Below are 18,546 nucleotides of genomic sequence, written 5' to 3'. Positions count from 1 at the left end.
CGTATTTATTACAAAATTACGCTTGGGCTGCATATGTGTGTGAAAGATACAGAAAATATTACTATTCATACGTTAAAATCATGAATTGAGCTCTAATGCGATATATACTTTTCGCATAAGCGTTAGTATTTTTCTTCTTCCTGCTCTTCATTGCAATTGTGTTTGTGTGTTTGCTTTTGCATTTGCTTGTGTGTGTGCGTGTATGTGAGTGAGGAAAAAGACGCAACTTGATGAGAAACACATAAATTATTGCTAAACAACTACAAAAACAAACGAAAAACACCCAAAGCTGCAAAAGCAACAAACCAACATGCGAGAAATGAAATCGAACTAAGAGCAACAACAATTGCATTCACACGCTTAAACGGGTGTTTGTGTGTCTGTTTGCATGTGTGTGTGTGTGTGTTTATTTCTTAAATTTAGAATATGACGTTAGAGTGTGCTGTATAAATTCGAAGCGGAACGAAAAGGAGTGTGACCAGGTCAGCCTCCAAATCTGCATGTCCGAATTTCTGTCGTCGCATGCCAGCGGCACTGCGAACTCTGGCAATGAGTTCGACAATGATCAAAGACTAACCCAGCAGCAGCAACAGAGATTATTGACGACGCGTAAACCACAAAATCTAAAGGTGAGGCTGGAAAACTCCACGAGCTGTGCATAATTCTTAATTCTTGCTAGTTGCTTGCAGCGAGAGCCTTTAGTTTTCTTCATAATGCGTCTAAATCTGAAGGCGTTGCTGCTGTTTCTCACAGTGGCAGTAATGGTCATCACACTGGGTATTTATATGCGCTGTGCGGCATTCAGTTTTTCGCCGGACTTTATGCGGCAGCTGGGCAGACATCGACACGATGTCGACACAATCTCGGCCAGCTCATCCTCATCCGCTGGGCAGCAGCTGGGTGCGCCACTGCAGGACATTGAGTGCGCCATCAATCAGGAGTACAGCATTCACTGCAAGCGCGACGAGAACGCCAACGAGGTCTATGTCCCATTCTCGTTCCTGCGTCAGTATTTCGATGTGAGTGGTGCGGTGACGACGACAAACACTGGGAGCGATCCTCCGGCCAAATTCAATTGGATGCACAGCAACGCGAAGGTAAATCTGCCCAAGGGCAAATATGATCCGCGCGGCGTCTTCATGTATTTTGAGAACTACAATGTAGAGGTGCGGGATCGGGTGAAGTGCATCAGCGCCGCCGAGGGTGTGCCAGTGAGCACCCAGTGGGAGAAACGTGGCTACTTCTATCCCACCCAAATAGCACAATTCGCATTGGCACACTACAGCAAGAATCTGACGGAGCCGACGCCACGGATTCACATCCTCGAGGATGCGGATGGCAATCAGTGCGAGTGGACAACGCCCAAGACCAGCAATATGACTCGCATCTGGCACCACAAGTTCAACACGAGCATTGTCCAGTTCGAGACGACCATTGGCTACGAGAGCGCCATCAGCATCCAGCTGAATCAGACACAGGATCTGGTGCTCAGCGTCGATCTGCTGCTGGTCACCAACAGCAGCAGCCTCATGGTTACCGTCCTCAATCGGGACACAAGGCACAGCTACAATCTGCACTACATTGCCGCCGAGCTGCTGCTCAGCGTCCAGGAGTCGAACATCTACTATGGCCTGGGCAGCGGCTCGCTGAACCGTTGGCGTCACATCACCCGGGATCTGCACATCGATGTGCAGAAGGGCATCGTCATGGGCGACAAGCGGTCGCCGTTGAAGGTGCGTCGCAGCGATCTGGAGGTGCTATCGATTGCCTTCCTCGGCATTGGCTTCTACGACAATGTCACGCTCTCGACGAGCGATCATCTGTCGCATTTCTACGATGCCGCCGAATGGTTTGTGCACAATCAGGATCTCAAAACGGGTGGCTGGACGAATCCCGTGCGTCGCAATCTCAACGGATTTGCCGAGCTGCGTCCCGGCTGGATATCGGCCATGGGTCAGGGCCACGCCATTTCGGTGCTGGCGCGTGCCTACTGGCATTCTGGCGGAGATGTGCGCTACCTCAAGGCAGCAGCGCTGGGCCTGCAGCCGTATCGCATCAAGTCCCGGGACGGTGGTGTTCTGGCCCAATTCATGGACAAATATTATTGGTAAGAATAGTTGGAATTTCAATGCACCTGCTCGGGAATCAACTCGTTTATTTGTTGTCGTTGTACAGGTACGAAGAGTATCCCACGACGCCGGCATCGTATGTGCTCAATGGTTTCATCTACTCACTGCTCGGTCTCTACGATCTGAATAGCACGGCACCGGGTAAGATTGCCCGGGAGGCGGGCAAACTCTTTGCCCAGGGCATGCACTCGCTGAAGAAGATGCTGCTGCTCTACGATACTGGTTCCGGCACCAGCTATGATCTGCGACATCTCAGTCTGGGCATTGCACCGAATCTGGCACGCTGGGATTATCATGCGACGCATGTGAATCAGCTGCTCCTGCTGGCCACCATTGACAGCGATCCGCTGATCGCTCAGACAGCCGAACGCTGGAAGGGTTACATGTTTGGCAAGCGGGCCAAACACAACTGAGAACGAAGGAAGCTGGCGGCGGTGGCTGCGGCAGCATCGTGGCAGCCACATCGTCGCCGCCGCCTGCTGAACGACGATGAGGAGGAGAAGCAGAAGCAGGAGGAGTAGGAGACCCAACCAAACAAGTGATATTTTTTGTAAAAACCATTCGAAATGGTTGCGTCTATGCCGCGTCTCTTTCCACTTTAGATTTAGTACCAACTGGCAGCGAATTTGATTTTATTTTTGATGGGAATGCTTTTCCATATTCGTCCCGCATATGTGCTTAACTTGTTTCAGTTACTATTAACTGTTAGCTGTTAGCTGTTAGCTATAAGGCTATATAATTGTACCTATCTTCTTCGTGTATACCTTATTATTGCATAATCATTATTAGCGTTAGTTATTACGATCGATCGATTAACATCTGACTAACTATGTTTGTTGACTATAGCCAAATTGTTTCCTACGTAGTTGCACGCGTATATTTCACTGGACAATATCGGACACATAACATTTATCATAATATAAAACTTAACTTAACGAAAAGTGATCTTTGGCACGTCGTAGCTTAAATACCCCATAAGGATTAGCATTAGCTGACTACGGATGTATCGAGAACTTGTCACACTTTTGTATCGTAGTCAGCGATTTGTTTTTTTTACTGCTCTTACTAAGTAGAGATCGTTACACTCACGCCACTTGTATAAAGTAAAATGTAGAGCTTAGCCTATTATATATACATATATATATATATATATATATATATATATATATATAGATAGTAACTGTTAGATGCATAGATATATATATATATATTTGGGAACACTCTTCTAAAAAACAAAACAAACAAAAAACGGTTACTTAGTGTTCCAACTCAAAAACCTAACTGCCCCATTCAAAACTGAATAACTAATGTCAAACATATTGCGATATTTCTTGGAGTATTATTCAATCGATATTATTTACATGCCCAACAATTAATTCATGAATTTGCAGATTTAACAATTATCCCCTTTTTATTTTGGCGTATCGCAATATGGAAAAGAAAATGAAGAATTTCGATGTGTGTATTATTAGTGTAAGCATTTGAGAATTTCTCGACTTAAACGATGCCATTCCATTGAATTATTTCAATTTAACATTAATCTTTAGTTGTACAACTGTCAATTAATCAATTAATATTATTATTAACTTTTGTGTATTCGAAATCCCAAAACAAAACAAATCGAGACTGTTAAGAAAGAAGAGAAGAAGAAAAACTAAAGCTATTAATTTTAAATTACGTTTTACGTTTAATTCTTGTACTTATTACACCATTTCTCTTGTGTTATCAATTTTATTTACAAAAAAATATATATAAAACGCCTTGGTCAACATAATTTGAACTAAATACATACAAGTCTCGACTTAAACAACTACTCAACACCTTGTGGTGGGCTGGGCGATGGGGATTCTGGATGGCTCAACGTCGCTTCGATTTGAGGACATGCGATCGAATGGAGGGTGGACCACTGCGTCGCTCCACTTCGAGAATGAAGGCGTTCTCCATTTGATCGCATATCAGGTCGAAGAATAGATTGGCAATGTTGCTGTGCAGCAGCGATTTGAACTCGAAGGCCACTCGAAAGTCCAGGACACATGAGTTGGGTATGTCCTTGAGGCCCGGACTGAAGCGCCATTCGTTGAGGAGGTAGTTGAACAGGCGGCCATCATGGCATTCCGATCTCACCAGGCCCGGCGGCTCCAGTGTCACCCGCGACGTGTACGCCTCGTTCAGCGGCGGAAAGCCAACAATCAAATCCGCCTTGAATCCATTTCCGCCGCCGCTGGTGTCTACGCTGTGCACATGCGATTTCTTCACATAAGGCACAAACTTGTAGTAGTTGCTGACATCGCTGACCACCCTGTACATGTCCTGCATGGAGTAACTGCAATGACATCTGGTAAATAAATCATCACAGCTTATGCATTCCCCACTTGGACTCACCCAACGAGCTCCTTTTTGGTGTACGAACGATTTTTGTTGCGGAAGTCATTGAACGTTATGAAGGAGCGTTGGATGCCATTCATATAGTGTCGCTTACCGATCTGCTGCTGCTGCTGCTGCCAACTGCAACGGAAAACACTGCTTGTAAATCGCAGCAACAGTTTTTCAAACCTTAATTTATACACATTTATTTATATAGATATATCCAGATAGATTTCAACGATTTAGGCAAGGGTTGCCAGGCACTTCGATTATATAATTGGCATTTACCTGCTGACCTTGATTCAATGTAGCGCCGCATAATTCTTACATCCAATGCTTTCAGTGTGCTGCCCTTCAACATTTTCAGCAAAATCCAGTTCTGCACCGGGAAACAAATTCAATCCAAGTTAGACAAAAAAAGATACAAATCTGCACCCCCCAAACACAAATCGCGCAATGCAAAACAGCTGGGTGAATGGCGTTGCCACATTTTAAAAATACGCTTCTGTTAGTTTCTTAGCTCTTTTAATGTTTGTTCTACATAATGGCGCAGAAGGAGCGCTGTTCCTCTTGTGGCGCCGCCTCCCCAGACAGCTCCTTTTGCTTTAGCTCCAAGTAGGTGTTCTCGTTGCGCTTCTCCAGCCAGTCGGGCAGCGGCTTGGCCCAGTCCTCGGGCGGCGACTTTCGCTTCGCCCACGTATCGTTGGCGAAATGAGCCTGCAGTCTTGTCATCCTTCGCAGTTCTTCGCTCTTGATGATGGCGGCGCCAGCTTCCATGTCATTGCCATTCGACTGCTGATAGCGTTCGCAGTTCTTAAAATCTGTCAGCCATTGCGAGCAGTCGGCATCTTTGCCGAATATGAAATATTGATGGAAGCGCGCCTTGAAACTGTTGCAGTCATCATACTCATCTTTATACAGATGACACGGACGTATCTGTGTGCATTAAACTTTGAGTTGTGTGTGTCATTTAATGGAGTAATACTTACAGCCCATGTATCATTCAATTTGGCATTGTTATTGCTCTCTTTTGTCTCAGCATTTTCATTTATTGCAGACATTATATAAAAAAGCGTGTGAATTTATTGCATCAGCTGAGTTTTGTTTACTACGCTGGCGAGGTTGCCAGACCGCTCAAGTGAGTAAAATGCAATTCGTATTTAGCTCAAATATATACATTTATTATCTTTAATATGTTTATGTTTTTACTGCAAATAATTGCACAATTAAAGAATCCATTTACTTGAAAACACTTATGTAAATTGAAATGGTAGGCAATATCGCATTATAAGATATTGTTTTACAAATATACACGACTATGATAAACGATTGAAAATGAAATATTTTTACAATTCAAATCGTTGTTGTATGCAGAAATATATAATATATATATGTATATAGAAATATACGTGTGTGTTTTATGCGTTATGTATGCTTAAAGGGGGTCAACACTCATTTAAAGCCTTTCAAAGTGAATTTCAGCACAACAGAACTTAAAAAATTAAAATAACGTTTTTTTTCATCTGTTTTTTGTGATTACAATTTTACTTACGATTACAAATTACAAAACTAAACCCGATGGCATGTTTAAACTAAATGGTAGTCAAAAATATACAATATGCTGCTGCTGTATTACAAAATATGTTTTCGGGAAAAAAAACACTTGTAGATTGTTCTTACAATAAATTGTATCCGGAACCAGTTTCGATTCCGCTTTCATTTCTTTTTTTTTTTTTTGTTTTTGTACACATCTAAACTGGGTAAGAGAATTAAATTTTGGGTCGGGGACAGACTACGACAGATCAAAGCATATATATGTGTATATATATATCTGATTTGTGCTTACATTATTGTAAAATGTATATAGATGTATATATGTAAATGAAGTGTTTTTTTTTAGAACTAATTTTTAAGCTTTAGTTTGACTTTTAAGACTTAGTTGGTAAAAAACAGGCGCTTTCTGTTTTGGGATCTGGTTTTTTTTTCTGTTTGTTTTCTCATCTTTTGTTATTCTTCCATTTTGTATGAAGGAGCTGCTCAGGGTAACCACCATCGTGGGTCCATCAGTTCCTGGACACTCTCCAATTGCAGCAGTTGCAGCTGGGGATGATGCAAGCAACGGCTCGACAGTTAGTATTTGTTGTGCTGCGCCAGCAACTGCATGTCCGTCAGATACTTGATGATGTGCACCTTGGCCTCGGCCTTTTGCCGCACGCCCAGCGTGTTGAGCATATCGGTGACGACCATGCCAAACGATTGATCCTCGGCGCTGACCGCCTGCGAAACATTGTTCTGGAATATCTTGATGGTGTTCAGCATGTTGTCACTGTGCTCCTCCTCGCTCCGCTCCCGCTTCAGTGGCGGCTCATAGAAATATGGCTTCTGGTCCTTGCCCACTGCGGTGGCAAGTTGTGCATCGCCCGTAACCGTTATCTCTATGGGGGCAACTAACATTATTATGGCATAACCATAACCATAACCATAACCATGGCTGTGAATCATTCATCACTCAACACTCACCGTGCGGATGGGTCAGCGCTTGGGCGGATGTTGTGGCACTTCCGTTAAAGGGCTGTGCGAACAGATCGACAACAGTCTGCTGCTGGGCCTGCTGCTGCTGCGTCGGATCCGCCACCTGGCTGGAATTCTGGCTACCGTTGGCACACTTGCCCAGCAACGATTCCCGATATTGTCGTATGGAGTCCACGAGGAACTGCATCTGTTTGAAGTAGCGCCAGCGCGATTCTTGGCACAATTTCATTTCGCGCGCAAACTTGTCGCGCAAACTCTTCCATCGCTTTGTACATTTTTGTTCTGCACAGGAAATACAAAAAAATAAATAAATCAAATAAAATGCAGTATGCTGAGAAAGTCAAGTTTTGTTTATTTTTTACATTGGCTGTCAAGTTTCTTTTGGGTGGGGGTGGCAACGCCACAAGCAAACGTCATTGCCAGCGTCAGCGTCAGCCATATGTGCGTCAAGTCAAATTGCAAACCAAAACAAACCGCGAGACGTCAACGCCGTCGTCGTCGCCGTTGTCACTCCTGCTCTCTCTCTCTCTGTCACCCTCTCCCCCTTCAGTTGAACAATCGACGTTAGCTGTTGGCAGAAGCAGCAACTGAGCAACCGAGCAGCTGAGCTGCTGAGACTGAATCCGTGGCACGCCAGCAGCAGCGAGACAGCAGCAGCTTCCGAGCGCTTCCCGCTGCTGCTGTCGACGTCGACAACAACTACGAGTTGATTCTGCCCGCTTTTGGTATTGGTAACGCCAGCAGCAGCGCGGCCCACTCACAGAATCTGTGGCAGTCTTCGCATTTTATTTTCTGCGGCTGCTGCATTCATTCAACACAAACGTGCGCCAAAACGTTATTCAAAATGCTTGCATAATTTATTGATGGAAAAACCAGCAAAAATCAAAATTTGAAACTCTGCATATATATGCGAAAAAATTAGTAGGACGAATGGGGAGGGGGGCAACGCAAGCAACGGGAGGTTGAATTTAGTTTTTTCTTTTTGGTATACACACAATCATTGGGTATACTCATAAAATGAAATGAAAGCTGTTCGGTTGGTCGACGATTTGCTTGTGCGTATGTGTGTGTCTGTGTGCGTCAGTTGCTCATACTGTGTGCGTGCGTGTGTGAGTGACAACACCACCACCGACAGCAGCTGCTGCAGCGACGACGACAGCAGTAGCAGTGGCTGTTGTATAAAAATAAACGCTGGCGCAGGCAGCGTGTGTGCGACAAAGACAACTACTGCGACGCAAAAGTACAGCAACTTCAAAAATGTTGACTGCGCGCACACAACACCGTCGACAGCGCAGCCAGGTGCGCATTTGAGGCGCCCAATTTGGGGCTACAAATTCAATTATGACTGCGACTAGAATAAACATTTTCTTGTTTCAACAATTTATTTCAATTGAGGAGCTAAGTCAAAATTAGGCTGTACAGAAAATGTGTCTGATATTACAGTATAGTCATGGTGATTGTGGCTCTCAGGAAATCACATGTAAACTCTATGTCTACACCAAGCGCGCCCAACCCTCACAGTGAGCAGTGCCGCTCCTGAGATTTCACAATCGTCTGTCGCGTCTCCGTTGCGTCGCCGTTCACTTTTGCGTCGTTTCTGTACACTTGCTTTTGCTGCCCGCCTGCTGCCGACGCCCGCTGCAGCCTTCCACCGCTGCTACTACTGCTGCCGCGACGAACGATGTCGCCGTCTCACTGTTGCTAGCCTGCTCTGCCCCTCTGCCTACTTAGAATTAATCAATTTGCTGCAGCGACAGCAGACCCTCGTCTCGACTGATACCCACTAACCAATTTCACTTGCTGCTGCAACATTGAGTGAATTTTTCTGAATTTGGCCAACAAATTTCACTTACCACTGACGCCGAGGGTTTCGGCGATTTGCTTCCAGGTTTGTGCTTTGCGCACAAAATGCTTGTAATTGTAATGTGAACGATCGTAAATAACGGGATTCATTTTGACCGCCTCAATCAGATTGAGATCAAACTGCTGCTCCAGGTTGGCATCCAGTTTATCCATTTCGATTGCTGCACTCAGCGTGTGCACTGCGAGAAACAAGCGGGCAACTTAATACAAATACTACACATATATGTGTATATGTATGTATGTATTTGCGTGTGTGTGTGTATATATGATTGTATGTGTGTAAATTGGGCACTTTTATCATGGAAATAACGAAAACAACAAGACTCACTTTGCTTCTTTCGCTTGCTAATTGTTGTTAAATAATTGGCGCGCGCGCACCCTTTTTAGTTGATTTGTTTTTATTTTGATTTTGGTCTTCTGTTCGAGGAGGAAACGTCGCGACGTCGACGTTCAATTTTATTCCTCAGTCGCTCTCAGTCGCTGCCAACGGTGAATTTTTGTTCCAAGAATGCAGCAGGCAGCGCAGTCTACTTTTCTAGTATTGTGTATATTTTAGCACAGCCAGCCGCAGCGACGATTCGACGTCAAATAAAGAGACGTCGACAGCGTCGCGACGTTGTAAGTCAGCGTTGGCTGAATATTGCTTGCCTGCTTGCACATATGCGCGACGCTTGCTTCCTCTTTTGCTCATGTTCAAGTGCTGAAAAGTGTTGGTTAACGTTCAACAGTCGTGTGTGGTGTGGTGTTGACTAGCTTTAACATATTTAATCGCACATATCGCTTGCAAGTCGATATATAAGTTCAAGCGATAGTTCTATTATGGCGATAGATATATTTCATATTTAAATTATAAATTAAAAAACAAACAGTTTTTGTTCATTAATCTGGAGCAGCAGGTAGAACAGCGACATATTTGTACTTATTTATTTCATGTTTAAAGGCGAATGGTCTGCACTTGACAGGGTATCACAAATTTCCGTACGCGAGTCGTGGCGGGAGTGATGCCCATTTAGCCGTTTTCCGGTCGAATTTTATCCCCTTATCTGTTAAACGGGAAATACTCGAATATTTAACATTTTATGCCGTTTTCTATATATTTTTGTTTCTAAATGTTTTCAAGCCCATCCCATATTCATAGAATATCCCGCTTTAAGTTCGATTTAAATGAAAAACAAGTGATATTAAAATTATTTAATTTTATGTATTTCGGTTTCGCTTTCGGTGTTTATACAATTTGCCTGTTTCTGAACAAACATATTGCATAGTTGTGTTTTATGAATGAATGAACAAAAGTCCTTGCCTAAAATGTTGTATTACATTTACTTGCTATAATCAAAAAAAAAAACATGGTTCTACTGCATTTGAAGAATTGAAAACAATCTGTAGTATGCTAATTTAGTTTACTTACTTAAAAGTATGTTAAGGTTTAAACAATTTTCATCAATTTTTAGTGTATTCTTGTGTGTGTGTATAAAGAGTATGGGTAACAATGAATCATAAATGTAAATAATTGCTCTTAACTTATTCATGTGTGTGTTTGTGTGTGTGTCTATTCAAAAAGGAATGACTTAAGAGTTAGTTAAAAATTCTTCTTAGCAGTAATTATCTTGTAGAATTTGTTGTTGTTTGTAACACGAAACCGGATTAGCAGCAACTAATTAAAAAGAGAAGGAATCAAAAAATAAAACCAAATAATGCAAGCAAATTTAGTTATTATTTTTCTCTTTCTTTTTTCTTGTGTTTCAAAATGTTCAAAATATGTGGCTTACATTTGTTTTTAATTTTACATTTAGTAATCATATATTGACAAACTTTTAACTTAATGCTAAGCAATTTTACAATGTGTTCAGGAAGTGGAATTAATCGCAACTATAATTTTTAGCTCATATTTTCTTCAATGTTGCTGGTAGTTTTGGAGAACTGACACATTTTGGGTTCGGTTTGCTATAGTTTTTTGTTTGTTTGTTTGTTTGTGTGTAATGTTTATATTATTGTTGTGGGTTGTTTTTTGTTTTTGTGTTTTTTTTTAGTATTCACTTACAACATATCATCATTTTTTTTATACTCCTTTTGATTATTACATTTTTGTTTTTGTCGGGTTTTATTTCTTGTTTTTTTGTTGTTGTTTTTGTTTTTTTTTGTTTTGGGTTGAGTTTAGAATATTTAGCTTAAAATGTAACGAAACAAATGTTGTTGTTTTTCTTTTCTTTTTCTAATGGGGTCCTTCTTATTTTCATTTTGTTTTTTGTTTATCAAAATATGATGTGTGTTCTTGTTGCTGTATTTTGTTGTGTGTAGTATGTGTGGGTGTATATAGGTGTGTGTGTGTGGGTGTAGGTGTATAATTAAATTTATAACGTACAAAGACGATACAGTTGCAGATCATGCTCTTTTTAACCATCATGCTTTCTCTTCTTGCCCCTGGCTTGCGACTCTTCTGCAAATAGCGAATAATACCAGACATAATTAAATATATGTTTATATATATACACACCTGGACAGTTAAATAGGTGCGAAAACAATAAAAAAAAAAATAAATAATATATGTCCAATACACAATATATTAATTTATAAGTCCACGTTGTTTATTAATGATTTTGATTAAGATTTGAATATACTCATTGCAATACGAGCTCAACTGAGCTATTAAATAAAATTAAATGAGCCAAGGACATCAGTAAAAGGGCTGAGGAGAGAAGATAGAGTGTTGACTCTAAGATCTAAGATATAGATGGTCTCAGAAATGCTCTTAAGTCATAAAAAATATATTGAAAGGCAGGTGGGATTCAAGAAAACTTCATCAGCAGCCGATAATCATGTGGCGTTATTGGCTATAAGTGAGTCAAAATTAACGATTAATAAGTGCAAACTTAGCTAATCGATTTTTGCTTGGTTAGAAGTGGTTCATTAAGACTGGCACAGCTGATCAGAGGCATAATATTCTCACACAAAAATGTTAAGAATTCCATATTAAATTAACTAAGAAAGCAGTGCTTGTCTTTACTGTCCAGGTTTGGTTGGCATTTGTTTACTCACCTGGCTTATCAGCATCCTTATCCTTGGCATTGACCGATGCGCCCGATTCATTTGCCTCTCCATCGGCCTCATCAATATCGGAATCCTCATCCTCATCGTCGTCGCCAGCGCCTTCGCCCTCCTCCCAATCGGAATTGTCCTCCTCTAAGTCATCATTATAGACCTGCAAGTGTTGTTGGTTATTAATTGATCGATTGGATTGGATGAATAAATGGTAATCTTTGCTTGCATACCTCCGAGAGTGAAACATCGCCGTTGTCCTCTTCGTCGCTCTCATCGCTGTCGCCATCATCGTCATCGTCATCGACTGCAAGCAATTGCAAGCAAATTGATAAGGGTTTGATTAAAAACAAGTTGGATTAATGCACAAGATGCTTACAATTACGGATGGCACTCGCCAGATTTAATATTGCTAAAAACCAATAGAGTAATATGGCAAAATGAATGCTTGGCTGATGGCTGTTGCTATTATTGGGCTGTGGCTGTATCGCATCAGCTATCACAGATTGGCTGCTTTCTCGTAGCTGCAACTCTTTTAAATATTCATCTAATTCGTCAACTTCATCATCGGCAGCAGCCTTATTGTCATCAGCAGGTGCTGCTCCCTGCAAACACTTTTTGGCCTTAACCCGCTGCTCCAATGCCTCGAGCTCGTCTAAATCGATCTCTAAGCCATTTACACAGAAGGCACTGCGCTCATCTGAAAGGCGACAGAATCTGTGTGTTGAGATGTGTTTGGATAATCGAATTTCGAATCAAATCCTAGCTGCCTAACTGATGATGGTTTTCAAAACAGACAGACGACATTGATCTGGCTCAGATATGCAACAGTTGCTCATGTACAAATCTTATACTATGAATGGATGTTTTGTACACATGCATATATACAAACCTTCATCCTCGGAGTCATTGCCATTGACCTCCTCATCGTCATCGCCATCCGACTGCACTTCTTCATCATTACAATCGAAACTGTTGTGAATATAGAAATTAGATATAATCAAAATTAATATTCTGAGAGCAGAGACTTACCCATCTAAAAAGTTCAAGGATGGCAGCATCTTGAAGATTTTCTCACGATAGTTTTCCACTTGAGTCGCATCATTATTAAATAAATCCAAAACAGCCAAACTTTTAAATTCCTCCAACGGTTTCAACGTTTCCAAATCTTTGATTTTATTGCCAGACAAATTAAGATATTGTAATTTTGGACTGGTCGTCAGATAGTTGAGTCCACTCGAAATTCTATTATCGGATAATTCCAATTTCTTCAAATTGGGCAACTTGGGGAAACCTTTGAGTGTGGTGAGTCCCACATTGATCAAACTTAATGATTCCAAGGCGGTATATTCATCTGTAAGGCCAACGATGCTTGTACTCCGGCAATTGTCCAGATTCAGTTCTGTGATCTGTTCAAAATATTTAATTTTCAATCATTTCAATAAATATCCCAAAATCTTTTAGTATTTGCAACAATCTAATTTTAAAACGGAAATGGGCATTTTTAAAGTTAGATGGATTTGGTCACACTGGATGTGTATATTCAGCAAGATGCAAGTCTGACAGTCCGCCATGTCTGTGTGAACGTGTGGCAGAAAACAAGCGTAAAAGAAAAAACTCAAAATGAAAAACAATACATACGCAAAAAATCGATTAACCGAAAAGAATTTTTTTTATAAATGCAAATACATATCTCACACTCAAAATAGGCGCATTAAGAGCAACTAAATGAAAATGGTAAAAACAATTCATGTGTTGAGACAAGAAATGATTTAGCAACAGCTGAAAAAGTGGCAGCAACGCGTTTATGTAATACCATTTTTTCAGACGACGGGTGTGTGTATGTGTGCGTGCGTGTACGTGTGACGTACGCGCGCCACAAAACGGAATGCGCGAGAATGGGCAATGACAGAAAGAAGAGCAGCGCAAAGAGCAAGTGCTGATAACATGGCAGCGCTTTGGGCGCGCATTGCCTATGCAAACAAATGAAACGGAATGAAATGCTAGCGAAGAGTACACGGCTAATAGTGGGGGAGAAGGAGAAAGCAAAACAGCACAAGTCTTGTAAATTGTGGAATGAAACAAGCCGGCAGCACACACAAACAACAGTAATATGTTGACAAAAGAAAAAACTGACGTTTGTCGTTCTTAAAGAGCAATATATTTGTTTGTGTTTTCTATCATGATAAGCATTTTGAGTTGGGGCATCGTTTTCAATGAATATGCGTGAAACACGGCAAACAAACAGGAACTTTTGATTGTTTCCTGATTAGCGCAATTATAGTTGTCATCTAGTACACACATGCACATGTATATAAGTATAACTGAAACTGACAATATTTTTTAGGTAGTGAGAAGCAGACAAACAGTTTCTCTTCCATCTGTTTCGCTGGACAGTTAGTTACATGCACAAGAGTACACTCGCACACACAGATGTAGTTAAATGGCACACGCATACACACATGCATACATATTCACACGCAGCTTAAGCTTTTTGAAGCGTTTGCATATCAGCTTAGTTTTGACTTTACATATGGCTGTGCATGTGTAAGTTTGCATTTGTAGTTGGCTAGGGGTGGAGACGAGGCGTGGGTGCCTGATTGAGTAGGCCTTGCTAGAGCGCATGTTTATTAATCAGCAAAAGTGCCATACACAAAAAAGAAAGACAGGTTTGTCTGCTCTTTTTCACATTTCTTGTGTCGATTGGGAGTGAAAATGGGAGAGAGATATGCACAAATTGTATGTGTTTGTGTATGGGGGGAGGGGGTTGCAATGCATGTAAACAGTGCATGTACCGTTTTGGGGCGGCCGGTTTTCTGCATTGTGAAAAGTCTAGCCTGCAACAGCAGATGTTCGACAGTGTGTGTGAGGGTATTTATGACTGCGCAGTCAATATGACTGTGTGTGTGCACGTCTCGACAGGCAGCCAAAGCTAAAGCTGCCTGGCGACCCATCGGCATTGAATGCGAGAATGTGTCGATTATGTGCATACACGTTTCTTCGTGTGTGTGTGTGTGCCTCTGTGTGCGATTCTTGCGTATGTATGTATATATATATGAATGATGCGCGCGCTATAATGTTGTTATAGATACATTTTGGTATTAAATAACCTGAAATTACAACAAGCATCAGCATGGCATACAAAGCACTCACACACACATATGCAATATATGCTTTGCTCATTGCAGTGTTTGTCACAATTGAAGGCCGGCGACAACAACAAGAGATTATGACAGCATTGCCAGCTGTTGCGATTTCAGGTGCTCTTCTCTCCCCGCTTTGTGCGTGTCGCGATCAACAAGCATAAGCATGCACAAAATAACCCACAACTTTTTATATTAACAAACAAAAAGACACACGTGTATGACAAATATTTACAAGTTTAAATGAGATAATTGAAATTTTTACGGTCATTGGCAGTGTTTGAACAAAGCCAAGGCGCAAAAAATGCGCGCACATGGCAACACTGCTCGCGACACACATGCACAGACACACGCACGCATACACTCAAAAGAATAGCGCATGAACACATACAGCTGTATGTGAGAATTTGCTTATGGCGATCAATTTTTTTTTTGAACGATGGACGTTAATCGCCGCTTCTTCTTTCAGTGATTTTGCGCTCTTTTTTTATGGCGTCAACGACAACGGCACAAACTGAAACTAGATTTACATGATGGCGTAGTTGCTGTTGTTATAGGACACACATACACACAAGCGTTATGCGTTGATACAAAAAAAAAAATTTGTGTAATAAAAAAAAAGCCAAGTTTTGCGCGTTTTTTGGCTTGGTGTTTTTCTTCCCTTTTTTTTTTTTGTCACATTATCAATAGCAATAAATAGCAAGAGGAAGACGAAGAAAATCTTACCTGGTTCACTTTGCGTGCGCGTCTTTCCAATTCTATTCTCTTTTCCATGTTTGTTTAGTGTGCTTTGCCTTTTTTCTTAAAAAAAAAATCGACTCTTAGATGCACTTGTTTTTGTTATTTGGTAAAAGCTGCTTTTTGTCTCGCTTCACGTTCAATCCACCAAGCTCGCAGAAATGCCAAAGGATACACTAATACCAATACCAATGCAATTCTCGATGTGCGTGTGTTGGTTTTGCTTCCTTGCTGCGACAAGCGCGCACGCACCACAAGCAGCAGCAGTCGTTGTCACACACACACAACACACAGACACACTTACACTCACACACACTCACAAACACCTTGCAAATTTTTATTTTCTTATGCTGTTTCTTCGGTATTGTTGCCGCCGCCCCCCGCCGCGTTGTTGTTCTATAGCGTTGAATAGAAAATGTAAAAGAAAATTAATTATTTGCATATACTCCATATGAAAATGCGCTAACAGTTGCAGTTGTGTACTTTAATCGTAAGTTAGCGCATTTTCACACACACATACACATACACACTCACACACACACTTGTGACGCGCTATTTTCAAACGAACGTTTTAACACGTTTTTCGCCAACTTCTTCACACTTGGCGTGTTTTCTGCGCTCACAATGTGCCGCTAATTGCACTTACCTTAGTACGTTGAATATTTAAGTATTGAAATCAATTTTTAATTGTATTTTCCAACTAACAACAACAACAACCAACAAAAAAGCAACCAGTATAAAGCGCTAGGGATGTGCGATAAGAATTTTAGAGATGCTCGACTATCGTCAATGCTGCGTTTTGTATATCGGGGGTAGCTCTTATCTGCCACAATCGATAATATTTGCTGGAATTCATGCACAACATAACAGAACTGCTCCACACTTAACGAGTATCTTCACTTATTAGTGGATTTCTGCTAAGAGAAGTTAATGGAATTATATTTAATTATTATTAATTATTATTATTATTACATAAGCAAAGAGCTGCTAAAAGTCACAGCATGGTTTGTGACTTTGCTATGCTTACCGAGTGGGTACATGCCCCTTGACTACAAATGTAAAAGTGCTACCAAACACTAGATGGCGGTTATTTAACAAAAATTCAGATATTCTAAGGCCGTCGACTGTCAAATCGTAGTTAGATCGATCGTTTTTATCGATTTGTGTTGCATTTCATAAATATCCTGTTTCTAATATTGTTGACTTAAGAAAATAATTATACTTCTAATTGTACCTATCAGACCCTTAAGAAATTACAATTTATACAGAAGAATAAAATTGTATTAATAAATAATTTTATTAAAAATACTGAATTAATGTTATTATTGTTGTTATTACTTTGCATTTACAGAAGTCAACAAGTCAACATCGATTGCGGAACATCGTCGCTTTGGCTGGGAATAATTTTTTATCCATGAAACACAATTTCAATAAGAATTTGACAGTTTTGCCATCGTCCATTTTTGCGGTTCTGTTAGCTGTTACTTTTACGTCACTGTTATTCTTATTATAATAGATTATATGTTTATAATCAATAACATTGCAGCGATCGAGCTAAAAAGTTCCGCGTTCAATTCTTAAGCCGTGTTTACAGATCGAGAAAAAGTTATCGATAATGAATAATTCCATTTAAAAAAAAAAAACGGTTTAAAACTGGTCTCCAAATCTTTAATTTTTGTTCGGTTTTATGACGGCAAAACTGAAAAGCGTACTGTTAACCTGTTAATGAAATATATTCTAATTTAACACAGAGTTAACAGCAGCTTAAGAGCCTAACGTCGATTCGCGAATTTAACAGCCGGTCTTTAACACTGGCTACTGCAACATTAAAGATTATCGCTGTTAATATTAAGAGGGGAATTGCAGCTTTATTTAATTTGTATTTTATCCGCATTGGTTACATTTGTAAGGACATAAATACAATAATATATATATTGACACACAAATGCATAACGAAGGTCACATTTTCGTATTCACCCCATAATTAGATATATAAACGTGCTTATGACAGTGGCAAGCTGCTCAATTGTAATAATTATAGATTATCATTCAACATACATAAATAGAATAAATAATCGAGGACCTTGAATACAGAAAGCACAACTAAATTTAGCAGCCACCAATGAAAAACAGGATGCGACATACAACACACACACACTCACGCATACACACACATTCACACACACACATACACTATGAACAGATGTTCGATGAGCTTCGCTTATAATTAGCCAATTAAAAAGTCAATGAACGAGTGAATGAAACATACTGACACACGCACATGCAGATACAGGCCGCCAAAATGGCACTTAAATTTCACAATTATCTCAATTTAATTAACTTTTGATTATTTGCGCGGCGTTCAATATTATCGTTTATAGTCGCATTAATAACCCCTTTTTACTCTTTTGGTTTTCTGTAAGTTAATAAATTACTAAAACCTTAAAATTTCTTTTAATGCCAAAAATAATATTAGCATTTGTGGAATATTTCCACATTTGTTTGACAGACCCAAGATAATTTACTTTGCATTGATGTTAGAATGTTAAATGTTAATAATCGCATTCTCAATCTTGACTCTTCCCTACTCTTTTGATTTTTCCTTTGGCTTTGTCAATGATTTAAATTTTATAAGTCCCAAAATTATTAGCACTTAACATATTTCTTAATGCCAAAAATCATTTGTATATTTGTTGAATATTCCCGCATTTATTTGGCATTTCCGCTCAGCTCGACTTATG

General features: G+C 40.4%; 5 protein-coding genes and 1 long non-coding RNA gene across 11 annotated transcripts; 2 read left to right on the top strand and 4 right to left on the bottom strand.

Moving 5' to 3' along the window:
• Nucleotides 1-24: 24 nt before the first annotated feature.
• Nucleotides 25-3,248, top strand: LOC6559652 (D-glucuronyl C5-epimerase B). The gene is made up of 3 exons (XM_001987085.2): nt 25-629; nt 690-2,107; nt 2,176-3,248. Exons 1-3 carry the CDS (start codon nt 501-503, stop codon nt 2,540-2,542), a joined length of 1,914 nt encoding a protein of 637 aa, XP_001987121.1. The 5' UTR covers nt 25-500; the 3' UTR covers nt 2,543-3,248.
• Nucleotides 3,249-3,792: 544 nt separating this feature from the next.
• On the bottom strand, nt 3,793-4,965 carry LOC6559651 (coenzyme Q-binding protein COQ10, mitochondrial). 3 transcript variants are annotated; one of them, XM_001987084.3, is made up of 3 exons: nt 4,790-4,965; nt 4,512-4,634; nt 3,793-4,452 (listed from the first exon to the last, which is right to left on the bottom strand). In XM_001987084.3, the coding sequence occupies exons 1-3, from the start codon at nt 4,852-4,854 to the stop codon at nt 3,987-3,989; spliced, it is 654 nt and encodes a 217-aa protein (XP_001987120.1). In that variant the 5' UTR covers nt 4,855-4,965; the 3' UTR covers nt 3,793-3,986. The 3 variants fall into 3 exon arrangements, with proteins under 3 accessions (XP_001987120.1, XP_032590378.1, XP_032590379.1); XM_032734487.2 differs by having other exon boundaries at nt 4,512-4,649; nt 4,790-4,925; XM_032734488.2 differs by having other exon boundaries at nt 4,782-4,798.
• A 36-nt stretch (nt 4,966-5,001) lies between these two features.
• Nucleotides 5,002-5,569, bottom strand: LOC6559650 (UPF0545 protein C22orf39 homolog). Its single transcript, XM_001987083.3, has 2 exons — nt 5,483-5,569; nt 5,002-5,429 (listed from the first exon to the last, which is right to left on the bottom strand). The coding sequence occupies exons 1-2, from the start codon at nt 5,552-5,554 to the stop codon at nt 5,031-5,033; spliced, it is 471 nt and encodes a 156-aa protein (XP_001987119.1). The 5' UTR covers nt 5,555-5,569; the 3' UTR covers nt 5,002-5,030.
• A 447-nt stretch (nt 5,570-6,016) lies between these two features.
• Nucleotides 6,017-9,482, bottom strand: LOC6560303 (transcription factor Adf-1). 3 transcript variants are annotated; one of them, XM_032734484.1, is made up of 4 exons: nt 9,217-9,482; nt 8,879-9,067; nt 7,014-7,307; nt 6,017-6,940 (listed from the first exon to the last, which is right to left on the bottom strand). In XM_032734484.1, coding segments are annotated over exons 1-4 (801 nt in total). In that variant the 5' UTR covers nt 9,218-9,482; the 3' UTR covers nt 6,017-6,623. The 3 variants fall into 3 exon arrangements, with proteins under 3 accessions (XP_032590375.1, XP_032590376.1, XP_001987118.2); XM_001987082.3 differs by having other exon boundaries at nt 6,020-6,928; nt 9,217-9,474; XM_032734485.1 differs by lacking the exon at nt 9,217-9,482 and having other exon boundaries at nt 8,879-9,079.
• Nucleotides 9,483-10,069: 587 nt separating this feature from the next.
• LOC6560302 (acidic leucine-rich nuclear phosphoprotein 32 family member A) lies at nt 10,070-16,559 on the bottom strand. Of its 2 annotated transcripts, XM_043214293.1 has the most exons (8): nt 16,452-16,559; nt 15,794-16,201; nt 12,957-13,333; nt 12,817-12,896; nt 12,304-12,624; nt 12,158-12,231; nt 11,925-12,087; nt 10,971-11,325 (listed from the first exon to the last, which is right to left on the bottom strand). In XM_043214293.1, exons 2-8 carry the CDS (start codon nt 15,839-15,841, stop codon nt 11,282-11,284), a joined length of 1,107 nt encoding a protein of 368 aa, XP_043070228.1. In that variant the 5' UTR covers nt 15,842-16,201; nt 16,452-16,559; the 3' UTR covers nt 10,971-11,281. The 2 variants fall into 2 exon arrangements, with proteins under 2 accessions (XP_001987117.1, XP_043070228.1); XM_001987081.3 differs by lacking the exon at nt 12,304-12,624 and having other exon boundaries at nt 10,070-11,325.
• On the top strand, nt 13,410-14,107 carry LOC116805030. Its single transcript, XR_004364983.1, has 2 exons — nt 13,410-13,661; nt 13,752-14,107. It is a non-coding gene; the product is annotated as an uncharacterized LOC116805030 (long non-coding RNA).
• Nucleotides 16,560-18,546: the final 1,987 nt, after the last annotated feature.

The sequence above is a fragment of the Drosophila grimshawi genome, unplaced genomic scaffold (genome assembly GCF_018153295.1).
Source record: "Drosophila grimshawi isolate 15287-2541.00 unplaced genomic scaffold, ASM1815329v1 contig_1369, whole genome shotgun sequence".
Lineage (NCBI taxonomy): Eukaryota > Metazoa > Arthropoda > Insecta > Diptera > Drosophilidae > Drosophila > Drosophila grimshawi.
Note: the sequence above shows the minus strand (reverse complement) of the source record. Positions and strands in the feature narration are given on the sequence as shown.

Excerpts from the sequence above, each read along its gene's own strand:
- LOC6559652 (XM_001987085.2), top strand. The coding sequence starts at position 501 with ATGTCCGAATTTCTGTCGTCGCATGCCAGCGGCACTGCGAACTCTGGC. Across the intron at positions 630-689 it reads GTAAACCACAAAATCTAAAG|CGAGAGCCTTTAGTTTTCTT; the intron begins GTGAGGCTGGAA and ends AGTTGCTTGCAG. Across the intron at positions 2,108-2,175 it reads TTCATGGACAAATATTATTG|GTACGAAGAGTATCCCACGA; the intron begins GTAAGAATAGTT and ends GTCGTTGTACAG.
- LOC6559651 (XM_032734487.2), bottom strand. The coding sequence starts at position 4,854 with ATGTTGAAGGGCAGCACACTGAAAGCATTGGATGTAAGAATTATGCGG. Across the intron at positions 4,650-4,789 it reads CGGCGCTACATTGAATCAAG|TGTTTTCCGTTGCAGTTGGC; the intron begins GTCAGCAGGTAA and ends ATTTACAAGCAG. Across the intron at positions 4,453-4,511 it reads ACCAAAAAGGAGCTCGTTGG|TTACTCCATGCAGGACATGT; the intron begins GTGAGTCCAAGT and ends ATGTCATTGCAG.
- LOC6559650 (XM_001987083.3), bottom strand. The coding sequence starts at position 5,554 with ATGTCTGCAATAAATGAAAATGCTGAGACAAAAGAGAGCAATAACAAT. Across the intron at positions 5,430-5,482 it reads AATTGAATGATACATGGGCT|ATACGTCCGTGTCATCTGTA; the intron begins GTAAGTATTACT and ends TAATGCACACAG.
- LOC6560303 (XM_032734484.1), bottom strand. Across the intron at positions 7,308-8,878 it reads CGAAACCCTCGGCGTCAGTG|AACAAAAATGTACAAAGCGA; the intron begins GTAAGTGAAATT and ends TTTCCTGTGCAG. Across the intron at positions 6,941-7,013 it reads AGCGCTGACCCATCCGCACG|TTGCCCCCATAGAGATAACG; the intron begins GTGAGTGTTGAG and ends TAATAATGTTAG.
- LOC6560302 (XM_043214293.1), bottom strand. The coding sequence starts at position 15,841 with ATGGAAAAGAGAATAGAATTGGAAAGACGCGCACGCAAAGTGAACCAG. Across the intron at positions 12,625-12,816 it reads CAATGACTCCGAGGATGAAG|ATGAGCGCAGTGCCTTCTGT; the intron begins GTTTGTATATAT and ends GTCGCCTTTCAG. Across the intron at positions 12,088-12,157 it reads GCGATGTTTCACTCTCGGAG|GTCTATAATGATGACTTAGA; the intron begins GTATGCAAGCAA and ends CAACACTTGCAG.